We start from the raw sequence: 13,121 nt of genomic DNA, 5'->3' as shown, positions 1-13,121 counted from the left end.
GGGAGTTATCTAAGAAAAAGAAGATAAAAAATAGGAACAGTGAAAGGACAGCAAACTCACAGTTATTAACAACCACACCTAAAGCAAAAGCAAACTAAAAGGACAGCTAGATCAGGAGCAGAACCATAGAACTAAAGATCACATGGAGGGTTAGCAACAGGGGAGTGGGAGAAGGAGAAGGGGGGAGAAAGTACAGAAAATAATTAGCATAGACAGTAGGTAGAAAATAGACAGGGGGAGGGCAAGAATAGTATGGGAAATATAGAATCTAAAGAACTTGAGACATGTGGTCATAAACTAAAGGGGAATGGTGGGGGAGGGGTGTGCAGGGTGGAGGGGACTGAAAGGGGGGAATAGAACAACTGTAATGGCATAATCAATAAAATAAAAAAAATGTTTAAAAAAAAAGAACCCCCAGAATAACCTGGTACAAGGAGACGAGCTCACTGCTCTGTTTTTCGCCTCTGGGGAGCACGGCGTTACTCCCAGACCCTCAGGGGAAGAACAGACGGGCCCGCCGAGACGGGGGCAGGAGAGCAGAAGGCACAGAATCGGACGAGGCCCGACCAGGCAGGTCGTCAGCGGGGCAAACGCTCCGGGCAAGACCGGACCCGCTAAACCAGCAACTTCTAAGAACAAACTGGTAAAAATAAATGGCTGGGGAGGTGAGGAGGGCAGGAAACTTTAATTTAAACCTCACAACGGTGGAAGCTGCAGGCACGACTCACTGCGCCCTGCCCCCACCGCAGCACGAGGGTGAACCACGGCCAGGTGTGCTGGCCAGGGGAGTTTAAAGGGAAAACTGACAACGCCCGGGTTGACTAGAAGGGGTTTTAGTTTTCTCTTTGGTTAAAAGAAATGCAGTAAACTGTTAGGATACCTGAAATCTAAAAAGTAGGTACACAGGTCCATTACACTATTTTCTGTACTCTTCTGATTTTTTAGAACATTCAGTAACTAAATGTTGGGGGGGATCAGCAGGGGCTGAATAATTGTGGCCTTCAGAAGTCACGTTCAAGTTCGCACTTGCTGCTTCAGACCAGAAGCCCGTGGAGCTTCTACACGGAGGCAGGACGGTCGGGCCTGCCCTCCAGGAAGGCGGTTCAGGCTGCTACACGGCAGAGCGAGAAGGCGAGACGAGGGTGATCATGGCCCGTCTGCTGGCAGCCGAGACAGAAACGAGAAGCTGCAGAGCTGGTGATGGGCGTGGGCTTCCCAGAGAGCTGGGGCTGAGTCCTCCACAGGCCGAGTTTCATCCGAGTCAGATTAGGAAGTGAGGCCTCGGTGACAAAGACAGCCTCACTCGGGGACAAGCTACAGAGCAAGAGCAACACCCAAGAGAGAGCCTGGGCCGGTGAACACAGCGTGAGTTTTCCTGTAAGTCTCTAGAAGAAACTCGAGCAGTTAGGAAGCCGAGAGCCCCGCGCTCCACGCCAGATGGTCGAATAGCAGCATTCACAGGCTGCCGGCGCCGGGGCCGGGCACATCCTCCAAACAGGCAGACACTTTATCTGCGGGGGGGCGGAGGGGGCTCCGTTTCTGACCCCAACAGCCGAGGCCAAACCACAGGGTGCCAGGCGAGAGCAGCCTCTCCCAGCCGCACGCCCTGCCAGATTTTCACAACTTGTTTCCGTTTTGAAGACGGGAGCGGTCTTTGACCACTCTTTCCACTGGCCCTGCCGGAGGGAGAAATGGAGGAGAAACGAGCTTGGGAAGAGCTCAGGTTTTTCAGCTGCTCCCCAGAAAGGAGGCCTGAGCCCCCGGTTACTCACGCGCAGCCCACGGTTATGCAGCAAGGAGGAAGCCAGGCGCCCCGAGCGAAGGCTCCCCACTTTCTGAACAACGGCCTGAGGCACAGGGTGGGACAGAGGCCTCGGTCCCTCTGAGCCGTTTCCCTCCCTCCGATGAGAAGGGACGAAGCAATCGATTTTCTCTGCCGTTCTCTCCTGGGCCTTCTTTCAAAGGGGAAGGTTTCAACCGAGCACATCCAGTTCCCAGATGAGCTGGCTTTGGTATAAATACACGTTCTTCGACCCAACTTATGAATATCTAGTTTGCTAAAGATCAGATTTTTACACAGTATTTTCCCCCCAACTGCTCACACAGCGAAGGAACATCAGACGTGTTCCTTTCCAAAGAGGTGCTTCCCACACTCACAGCCACGCAGTGTCTCACTTTCTGCGGGTCCTACTGTGAGACCCGGCTTTGGAAGCCGGGTGGGACACCAGCTGCACCCAGCATTCCCCACACCGAGTGGGCACAACTCGGACACCGTGGCGTCTCAGATTCCCCAGGTGCACGCGGGACTGAACTGACACCCTGCCGCGCTCAGGAGACCGTCCCGGGGTGACTCGGCCTCCACCCAGGAAGCGCCCCTTCTCAGTCGGTTCTGCAAAGCAGGCTCCTGACGCAGTACCTCTGCCGGTCAAAGCCCCGGCGACCTGCCCCACGACGAACACCTCCCAGGAGACCCCACCAGACACTGATAAAACACCGACGAGCTCTGCACCGTTATTTAGACGGAACAGACGTTCTCACAGGCAGAGTCCCCCTCGGCGTTGCCACGTCACGGTCCGGCAGCACAAGACGCCCCGACGCTTTCACGCACTGCTGTCGGACAGAACTGAGACACACGTACTCAGCGTGCCTCTGGGGAGAGTCCAAGGTTAGTTCCGAGAGCACAGAACAGAAACATGCCCGAGGGACACAGAAGTCCTCGCCGCGGCGCAGGTCACGCTGAGGATGCTACTCACCGGGTTGCGGGCGTCGGCGGCGGAATGGTGAACCGCCCACCAGTCCGAAGTCCACTCCCACACGTTGCCCACCATGTCGTACAAGCCGAAGCCATTCGGGGGGAAGGAGGCGACCTGAAAGCACACGGGAAAGCACCGTGGGGGCCTCGTCGTGCAGAGAAGCAGGCAGAGCTGCAGCCCCGAGGTCTGAGTGCTAACTCTCACCCCAAGGTCAACAGCGTTTGGCCCCAGTGAAAACACAAAAATGCAGACGAGACGTTTTCAGCTCTCGGGGCACATTACGAACCTACGGAGAGTTTCCACGTACCGCGGGGGGGGTGGGCCAACTCACTAGGAACCGAGAAATGCCGACCATAAACTAAATCTGGGCCTCCGCGCCCAACGCCCGACCGTTCAGTCAGCGGCACTGACCTCCTTCCCTTACGTTGTCAGATGACAAAGGGACAACGGCCAACACAACTCTGGCCGCGAGGTGTGAATGAATCAAAACTGCACCTGGGTTTTTTGTCAGACTGGCAAACGATACATTTGTTGGTGTGCCGCGGAATTTTAGTACTGGGCTTGCTCGTGCAGGACAGGAAAAACTGCCACGTCCGATGGGGTGGACGGCACTGAGACCGTGGAAAGCGTGACGGAAGCGCTGTGTTAGACCCATGCGTGTTCGGCACCGCAGCGGAGCCACCTGGCCACACGAGGCCACTCGGCACTGAGAGACCCCCACGCCGACACTGTCCTCTCCACTGCCCGCCCCACAACTCAGCATCTAATCCAGGGGTGTCCAACCCTCAGCCCAGGATGGCTGTGAATGCGGCCCAACACAAAATCTTAAACGGCATGAAAGTTCTGCAATTACGTGTCATGGGGTATCTGACATGTGGCCCAGAGACACCTCAGGGTTGGACTCCCCTGATGCTAATTCTTAGCCTAGGCCATTATCATCCACACACTGAGGGGACTCCTTCTGACAAGGAAACCGTCTCTGGAATTACGGGCGAAGCGTCCAGGTTCTGCAGGAAGCGGTGCCGTCACCGAGACAGGCGGGCCGGAGGCCGGCCACGCCCATCCCAGGCTGAGCCGCGACGCTTCTGTAAGAAGAGGAAGCGAAGGGAGCGAAAACCCCTTGACTGAACAACAGTAAGTGCAGGACAGTCTCTCTCTTTCAGTGACTTAAATGTTTCAACGTTTTAGAATGAAAAGCTCAAAGAGTTTCATTTTTTAACTTAAAAAAATCAAGTTGTCTTTTTTTTTTTCCTAAATCTTTTTACTATACTAATGAAGTAAGACTAAAGGAAGGAGTAAGTTGAAATTCCTTTCTGTGTGGCCTCAGGTTCTAGGCCCACACGTGGTGGTGGTAGCGTGGGAAACGTGGGCGATTCGAGGCCGGGGGGCTGCTCCGGGAACTCATCCCGTGAGGTGGGGGGGCTGCAGGGGCACCTGCCTGGCCAGGTTCCCAGCCCTCACCGGGGACACGGTCAGGCCTGCTCAGCGGTGCGTTCGCTAACCCCGCACACATCCACTGGAGGCAGGAAGGAGCCGTGACGCAGACCTCAGACAGCTTAATGAGGGAGAAGAGACTATACCTAAGTGTTTTTTAAAAATTGATTCGAAAAGGCACAGGGGGACAAGCAGGGAAAGCAAATGGGACGAGAACGAAAGTGAAGGTCACAGAAGGCCCAGGAGGAGCGGTTCCTGGCTGCAGGTGCGCCCTCCTCTACCTGGGCAGGTATCTAAGCAGACCTGAAATTGGGGTCAGCGTTCCAAGGTGACGGAAGTAAAGGAGGGGAAGCCGCTGGCACAGACTGTTCTTTCAGGGACTTGGAGAAGATCAGAGAGAGTAGAAGATAATAGCTGGAAGGCGTGGGAAGGAAGAGAGAAATTAATTTGTTCAGGGAGAGCAGGGAGGGAGCCAGGCCCTGGGCGATGAGGGATGAGAAGTCTCGGAGGAAGGACTTGGTTCTGGGGCGGGGGAGCCTGGGCACAGGGGCTCCCAGCAGCCGGCCAGTGCCTTGCCGTGGGCCCACGCTTAGCCGCTGGCCCACAATTCAGTCCATCCAGTAAGCCAATCGCACAATGAGGAGATGGTGGCATCTGCGCAAAGGTGTGCGCTGGGTCCCCCTCCAAATAACTGGATGCTTGAACGAGATAAAATCTGGTCGTGTCCCCCTGTCCCCGAAAATTACCATATGGGATGTGCCACCAAGAAGCATACAAATTTTAGCTGCTCGTCAAATTAATCGCATTAACCAAGCTTCCTTCCAGGGGCCTCAGAAGAAAACAAGCGAACATGAGAAACGCTTCACACAGGCCTGTCCGGGGGCGAGTGGGCAGCACAGACCCCACGTGGTGATGGCTGTGCAGCAGCGGCCTCTCGGAATGCGAGCCCACGTCTCGGGGCCACCGTGGCCAGGACAGTTTGAAAATCGGATGGGAACCAAGGAAGCTGATGAAACTGCAGCTGGGGGGCGCCCTTGCTGGGGTCCGCCAAGTCCTGCCCTCAGCGACAGGGGGCGCTGTCCAGCTTCTGCCCGGGCGGAGTCTGAGAGGGGGGTCCTGTCCCGAGGACCTGCGCCCATGTGTGTCAGAGCGAACGCGGCTGCAAGGGCACAGCAGGGCCACCACCGCCCCACCCCCGCCCGCTGCTGCACGGCCTGAGGGCCCAACCTTCCCTGACAAAGGGGCCCCTGCGGCCTGTGCCGGCTCCACGCGGAACTTCAAGTAAACACGCATGTGCACTCAACACCTCGTTAGGGCTGCGCATTCTCGTGCGATTTATTTTTTTATGTTAATTCTGCCCCAAATAAAGCTGCAATGCTTTAAGTACTACAGCACAAAATATTTTTAAATTTCCGGTAGGTCAAGGGTCTTGTCATTCTTCACATTTTCCATTTATTATACATTTGTGTATAATAAAACACACAAGACATATATTATTACTTGTTTATTGCTTCGGTTGAAATTTTGGAATCATTTGGTCATGTTCCAAATAATGTTTCTGGGTCACGTTCATAAATAAATGTTGGAAGAGTTATTTTTGTGTGAAACAAAAATACAAATATTAAGAAGTGACAAGTACTGGGAAGATCAGTGAAAGAACATTGTCCTTGGTACCAGCCCGGGAGCAGCTGTCCCCACCGCAAGCCTGCTGCGCTCACTGCGCGGGGGCAAGAGGGACGGTCCTAACCCTGCCTCTGGAGCGCATGGCGCTGCTGGCAAAGGAGCAGCAGTGAGAAAGGGCCCGGAGCCCGCCCGCCCACTCGGGGAGCCCACACACTCTGGGAAGTGCTCTGGCCGCAGAGCCAAGAGCCTCATCAAGAAAGTGCTCCAGTCTTTGACTTACTAGTTTCCCTGCTGGGGACCCAGCTTAAAAGTATCACCAGAGACACAACTGAACGTCTGCAAACCGGATATTCATGGTTCCCACGTTCAGCAGAAAGAGCAGGCATGGCCTGGTTCGCGACAGCGAGCAGCGAATAACCGAGGCCGTCCAGGTGGCGAGCTCTCTCGTGGGCGCTGAAGGCCCGTGTGCAGGTGAGGAACCACTCAAGCCGGATGCATCGTCCCTGCCGACGACCAGGAGGGACGGGGCTCTGAGGACTGTACTCGGTCTGACATGGGGGCAGCAGGGGGAGTGTGCGGCGCCTCCGCCAGGCCCTACGGCGGGGGAGGGCACGGGCTTCGGACTCGAACCGCCCTGTACACCTGCCAGCGGCCCACTGGGAACTCGGGGGCAACAACGCCCGCCTCCCAGAGCTGCGTCCACACTAAACAAGACCATCCGTGCGGACGGCTCAGCACCACGCCCAGCACCCGGCCGGCACTCCCTGACCACTAGCCGCTGTCGGCATCTTTAACAAGAAACGGGAGGAGACACCCCAGACGCTAACAGGGTGAGGGGCGAATTCAGGGCCTTTGGAGTTTCTCCCTCATCCTCTCCTTGTGCGGAGGGGGAGGCAGCACAGGGAGGGGGGCGCCGGGCGGCCGTCCATCCTCCTCGCCCAGGTCCCCGGAGCTGCCACCACCGCCCGAAGCCGCACTACTCACGGGTGCAGTGCCGCGGAAGCCGTCCTCGCCGGTGTCAGTCACAGGAAACTCGCCCTGCCAGATGTTGGCATAATGCTGGCCTTTGGGCTGCAGCTTGTTGCCCCAGGGGAACAGCCTGAGGGAGGAGACACGGGGTCAGCCCATCCCCCAGGCCCAGGCCTCCAGACGGAAGAGGGTGTGACCGAGTGGAGGCGGGCCCGCTACTCGCTCGCCCTGAGTGAGCCATGTGGCTTTAAACTACAGACGCGTAAAAATCAAAGCTTTCACCCGGATGTTGTGCCGTCTGCGCAGCAAGCTCACATCTCGTCCCCAGGGTCGCAGTGTGGAGAGCTCGGGGAGGAAGCCGCAGCGTTCACAGGGCTTCGGGAGGTTGGGGACTCGGCCTCATCCAGACTCACGTGGCAGCGGGACATGCCACTGTCACGCCACAGAAGCACAGTGACAAAGGCTTTGCCATTTTAAGGAGCCTTTCCCCGGCGTGGCCCAAACGCCAGTCTTCCCCTCATGGCCCCAGAGGTGAAGTACCCCTGACTGGAGAGCGAGGCCCGGCCAAAGAGCTCCACGGAGGCCACGCTACACCCAGGCCCGACCTGCTGCGGGCGCCTCAGGACCACCAGGAGGCCACCCCGTCTGACACGTGGTGACCACTGGTCCTTTGCTGAGTGACTCAGTGGCTGGGAAGTAATGCGGACGTCTCGGGTCGATGTTCCAGCACAAGCCCACAGGGAAAAGTCAGCACAGGGCGGGGTGGGCCCCCAGTACCTGTTGCGCAGGCCCCCCCGGCAGCTGTACTCCCACTCGGCCTCCGTGGGCAGGCGCTTCCCAGCCCACGCGCAGTAGGCCACGGCGTCGTTCCAGGAGACGTGCAGCACCGGGTGGTCTGGCCTGGGGACAGCGGAGTGAGGGGACAGGGTCAGGGCGCGGGGACCAGCTTGGGCAGGCGCCCCATCACCCCAGCTCCCTCAGCGACGCTGGCCTGGGCCTGGTCCCCACCTCCAGCCCCAGGCGAGCCACACCTGTCACCCTCCAGCACGGGATTCCGACACCCCAGGCCCCCAAGGGGTGACAAGCCCTTTCAGACGCACACTCCACACACTTCCTCAGCTGGTGGCAGGCCCGCACCCCACAGAGCCACACAGGGCGGTGGGCGTGGAGGTGCCCAGCCCCCCGTGAAGGAAGCAGGGCTCCCGCTGCTGGGGTGTCGGCCCCTCCAGGCACCCACAGCAGCCGTGGGCCAGCTGGGAGCCACCAGGGGCTAACCGACCACATTCCAGCCACCTGTGGGCCAATCCCATGGGCCGGGGGTCCCCAGAGTCCCTGTGAGAATGGCTGGGACCCCCTGGGCCCACCACACAGCCTTGGCTTCCCCCTCTGCCCAACCCCACACCCCCACCTGGTCCCCTCATAGGCACCTCCCCCCAACGAGCGTTCCGCACACTGAGCTGTCCCAGCACCTGTGTCCACAGAGCCAGCCTGTGGCACTTGGCCTTGACTGTGGGTGTTTGTGCTACACTTTAGCAGCTACTCTGCTCCCTCCAGTCGAGTCCAAGCAAGTCTTTCTGTTTTCTATGGGTGTGGGGGGCGGGGAAAGCTAGGAGAGTTTGAGATTAAGAGGACACAGGCCTTTACCCAGCACCAGATAACCTCGACCCCAATCCGCTCTGCTCCAGGGGGCTCTGCCCCTCCATGGGTCCCTTGTGCATCTCTGAGTGCCCAGCAGTGCCAGACCATGGCCAGGCTCCTGAGTGCCTGTTCGGGGACTGAGAGGACGTGTGCTCTCTCAGACATGGACTCTGTGGCTAACATGCATCCCCTCTGGGTCTCCCTTCCCCTCTCAGCTTTGTCTCCCGATAAATTCGAGAACGATGTTCATCCGGAGCCCAGAGGCCCAACCCCACCCTGAGGTGCCCGGGGCCCCCGTGGCGTCCTGCCTCCCAGTCCGATCCCACGGTGCAGGCACCACCGGCCCTGAAGGGCTGCCGCCACTTGCCCAGGGGGCTCTGGGGTGCAGCGGAGCTCCACGAACGCCCGGCTCCCCGGCAAGGAGGCCAGAGCCGGGGACGTCGGCAAAAGCAGGGGCTCGGAGCCTGAAGAAGTGGGTCAGCGGAGCAGCTTCCTGGGCTGGGGACACGCCGCTCCTGTCCCCCTCCTGCCTGCCTGCCCCCCCCCCCCGCGAGAGTGCCGCTCCACCTCTGCGACAGCTAATTACCTCCCCGCCGCCCGAGCCCCGCCACCTGAGCCCCGCCGACGACTCCCGCGGGAGTGCAGGCAGGCAGCGGCTCTAAGTGTGTCGGCGCAGGGCTGGTGGGGACTGGGCCCCAGGCCCCGGCCCAGGCTTCCCCAGAGGCCACCCAGCCAGACACACGGCTCGTCCTCAGGCAGTCTCTCACTGACCAGTCACACGAGGAGCCTGGGACAGGCGGCAGTGACTGAGCGTGTCACGAGACCTGTTGCTGGCCCATCACAGGGGAGGAGCACCCATAAGAGGCGGCTCTTCAACGGGACGACCGGGAGGGAGGAGCCCACCAAGGCGAGCCCTCTCCACGCCAACGAGGTGTGCGGGCCCTTCTGCAAACATGTCACTTCCCGCCAGTCTATTTTCCTGCCCACCAGTCACGTGGTGTCCCACCTGCACCCCAGCACGGCTGTGAATGGGGCCTGACACAGGGTCCTAAACTTACTTGGAACGTTATGAGATTCTGTGTGTGTGATTACGTGGTGCAGTGTATTTAACACGTGGCCCAAGATGCCTCTTCTCCTCCTTCCAGTGCGGCGCAGAGACACCAAAGGTCGGACGCCGGGCAGAGTCACCCATTCTCAGCCCGTTACAGGCGAGCCGGCGGCACAGCGTCTGTCCTGGGATGAAAGGAAACCCGGGGGAGGAACCCGGGGGAGGAACCGGCGGCTCACCTGTGCGCGACAGCGGAGTCGGGCCCTTCGGGGTGTCTCCAGTTGGCGCCTTTCACGGGTAACCACCAGGGAGCGGCTGCCACCTCGGAGCAAGCAGAACATGCTGACGTTAGCGGCTGGTTGTGCTGACACCTGACGTGCCACCCGGGGCCCCAATTCTGCCACCAGACAGACGTCCTGGCTGGGAGACCAGAAATAAAGGCTCACACATCAATAACCCTTCACAGGAAGGTATTGCTCCCATCACAAAGCGCTGCCGCGACCAAGTACACGTGCGTTTAAATGGGGTGCGTCTCCGAGACTCGGTAGGAGAAGCGCTCCGAGGCCGCCCTCCACATCTCCACATCCGACAGGTGGCAGCCAGGCAGCACCACTGCTCGGCGAATGTGGGGACAGTCGGCCTGACAACTGGTGCTGGGCTGAAGGTCAACCAAGGTGGGCAGAGCCCAAGGTGAAGCACAGGGCAGAAGGCTGGGTTGTGTTTTCAAAAGAGCCCAGGTCAGCACCCAGCCCAGGACCCGCTGTCCAGCCCCGTGGAGCCCTGTCGGTGACGAAGACGACGGCAGCTCCCACCTCGGACCTTGGAGGAGGCCACAGCGAACAGCCCTGAAGTGCCAGCCAGAGGCTCCCACGCCTGAAGCCTTGCTTCGTGACCCTGTGAGCCTGCAGCAGCAAGCAGTCCCCAGCCAGAAACTGGCCTTGGAAGCAAAGATTTGAGTCATGGCTCTGCCACCCACAGCGTGACCCTTGGCCACCCAACACCCTGCCCAAACCTGTTTCCTCAATTTCGGAGACAGGGACGGAGCGCGCCCACCTCCCGGGCACTTACACGGCAGGGCGGCGACGGGCTGACACCCAGCTCAGAGCGAGCCCTCGGTAAAGACCACACAGGGCTCGCCCGCAGCAGGAGAGCCACGGAAAATCGGTTCCAGCAGGGCCGCTAACGCTAGTGTTAACAAAATACACATAACACGCTGAACATGTTGCGTACTGTCTTCCATCTTCCATATTAAAATGCACAAAAGTCACCAATTTTGATAACGTTTTTTAAAAATGCATGCTGATATGACAGCTGTCACAATACACACTAACAAAGTTGTTTCAAATGAAGTTAAAAATGCTAAGCACTATGAGAGCCATCTTCCAGAAAAAAATGAACTTTTTGGCCAACCCGGTAAACAAATTAGCACTCGGACCAGTCCCTGGCGCGCGGTCAGAGCGACATTAGAGTGAGCCGCCATCGCTGGCTCTGTGACTGCAGCATCCTCCCAGACACGTTGGAGGACACGACCTCTAATTAGTGAAAATCCGCCGCATGCCCCTCAGCAGGAGCCCGGGCCAGCCGCCAGCACAGCCTTCTCTGGAGACTGACGGCGAGGGGGTCAGAACACGGGGCGCTCCCGAGGGGTCCTCAAGACCGGCGCCTGCTTGTCACCCCGCATCACTGTCCTGGTGTGAGAAGCTCCTGCACGTGAAGTAAAGCCCCCCAAAGCGGGCAGCACCCTGAGAGGGAGAAGTGGGGGCGGGGTGAACACAGGCAGGAGGCACCCGTTTGCTGAGCCCACAGCCAGGAGGACGCCACACAGCGCCCGTCTGGGAGCCACCACACGTCCCCATGGCGACGGACAGACGCAGGTCAGGAGCCATTTCCCCAGGTGACACAGGAACCCGGAGTCGCCCCATCACGGAGAACAGATGAAACCACGGGGGGCCGTCACTCGTCCCAGCCCGACGCCCTGGGACAGACACGTTTTCTGGCCAAACCAATGGCGCATCTGTCGGGAGGTGCCTTCCGCTCCACGTGCCGCTGCCAACTGCGTGTTTACGAACATGTTCTTGAACTTCTGGCTGTGCCTTTAAGATAAGTGCTACCCGACTGCGTTTAGGAACTGAGAGACAACCTCTGAGAGTCGCACAGGATCCGGGTCAGCGAGGTCACGCTGCTGGCTCTGAGGGCCCCCCCCCTTCTCTGTGCGGGAACAGTCTTCGGGTGCATGTGTGCTGGGCCCCGGCAGCAACCCAGTGCCGGGCCTCTGTGATAAGCCTCGCCCTGGAGGGAAATTTGGGGGCCGTGTGGTTGCTCGCCCCCACACTCTCTGTTCAACTGAACCACTTCCAGAATGTGGCTCATCAGGGGGGAAGGACTGTAGTGACTTATTTTTAGTCGCCCATCTCCATAGCAACTGTCTTGGGTTTAAGTTGAAACAGCTGCACCAGACAGCCAGCGGCCAATTATAATGTAAATAGGATCCCGGGGAGCAGCACTGTCCCCGTGAGAAAGGGGCTGGACTGGGGAGCTCCCCCCTGCCTGGGGACACAGTCGGCCCTGCAGTGACAGCTTCAAGAAAAGGGGAAGAGGGCAAGGTGCCGTTATTCCGCCGTTGGTGGTGGGTGCGCTGCTACCCGGGTCTAGAGGCAGGCCAGCGCCGGCCGAGGACAGAGTGCCCGGGACTACGCACTTGCGCGGGTACAGACGGCAGGTTCACAGCCTGACCGCCTTCCCTGAGGCGTCAAATGCGCTTAGGGAAGTCGATGAAGAAGATGGACGTTTCCTGAAATGCCACGCACACACACCAGTTACGCCTGTGAAAAGAGCCCGGGTGAATTTTTCAGCGGGCACCAGTGAACAAGGAGAAAGAAACAGCAGATCTGTTCAAACCCATGACATTGAAAAGAAACAGGAGGATGGAGCAACTGACAGAACCAAACAGAACAGAGAGCAGGGAAGCCCTCTGTCCGGCACCCAGCACGAGCCTGGAGAGCAGACGGCGAGGCTCGAACACGGAGTGAAAACACACCCAACGTTAGAACAGGCAGGCAGGTGGTCCGACGGCTCACTTCAAACCCACCCGAATCAGGTGCACTACTCAGTGGAATGGGTGAGAGAGAAAAACACAAGTCTTTTCACATACAGTATAAATATTTACAGAACTCGAGGCAAATATGAAATTTCCCAATACTCTTGGCTCCCGCTCCCAGTGAAAGAGCTCTCGCTGGAATGCGGCGCAGCCCCAAGGCAGCAGGCGGGACGGTCAGACAGGCGCTGGGAGAGGCTGCGAGGGGCCTGGCGGCTGTGGCGACGCCCGTGCCGGACGGTGTGCGAGGCCGGCCTGAGGGACCGCTTCACGCACAGGACCCCTCCAGGTGACCTCGTTCTCACGTTCTCAGAAGACAGCGCATCCACAGGTGCAGAGCTGATGCGGGCTTTTGGCTTTTAAATTGTCAACAGAAACGAGAAAAGGACACCTCACTGTTTAAAAATCATCTTTCCCTTCTTCAGGCAAAGAGGCGGCTGTGCACCTGGGTGTAGCTACCTCGAAAGCGCCTGGACAGCTCTCAGCAACCGGCCATGGCGGCACGTGCCCAGTGGGGGCCCGCTGAGCCCCTGCGAGGGAACACAACAGCCACCGAAAATCA

At 58.8% G+C, this 13,121-nt stretch overlaps 1 protein-coding gene across 10 annotated transcripts in view; it reads right to left on the bottom strand.

Annotated features, from left to right (window-relative positions):
- Positions 1 to 13,121, bottom strand: part of SUMF1 (sulfatase modifying factor 1) — a 155,253-nt gene that overhangs the window by 121,874 nt on the left and 20,258 nt on the right. For 8 of the 10 annotated variants that reach the window (XM_053669168.1, XM_037128483.2, XM_037128484.2 and 5 more), the window contains 4 exons: positions 9,705 to 9,787; positions 7,557 to 7,679; positions 6,795 to 6,909; positions 2,754 to 2,867 (listed from right to left, as the gene is read on the bottom strand). In XM_053669168.1, coding sequence (XP_053525143.1) covers positions 2,754 to 2,867; positions 6,795 to 6,909; positions 7,557 to 7,679; positions 9,705 to 9,787 — 435 coding nt within the window. Of the gene's footprint in view, positions 1 to 796; positions 1,677 to 2,753; positions 2,868 to 5,684; positions 6,314 to 6,794; positions 6,910 to 7,556; positions 7,680 to 9,704; positions 9,788 to 13,121 lie in introns of those variants that run through there. The other 2 variants (XM_053669164.1, XM_053669167.1) reach the window with 2 other exon arrangements.

Source organism: Artibeus jamaicensis, unplaced genomic scaffold (assembly GCF_021234435.1).
Source record: "Artibeus jamaicensis isolate MK-2021 breed Jamaican fruit bat unplaced genomic scaffold, CSHL_Jam_final contig_519, whole genome shotgun sequence".
Classification (NCBI taxonomy): domain Eukaryota; kingdom Metazoa; phylum Chordata; class Mammalia; order Chiroptera; family Phyllostomidae; genus Artibeus; species Artibeus jamaicensis.
Note: the sequence above shows the minus strand (reverse complement) of the source record. Positions and strands in the feature narration are given on the sequence as shown.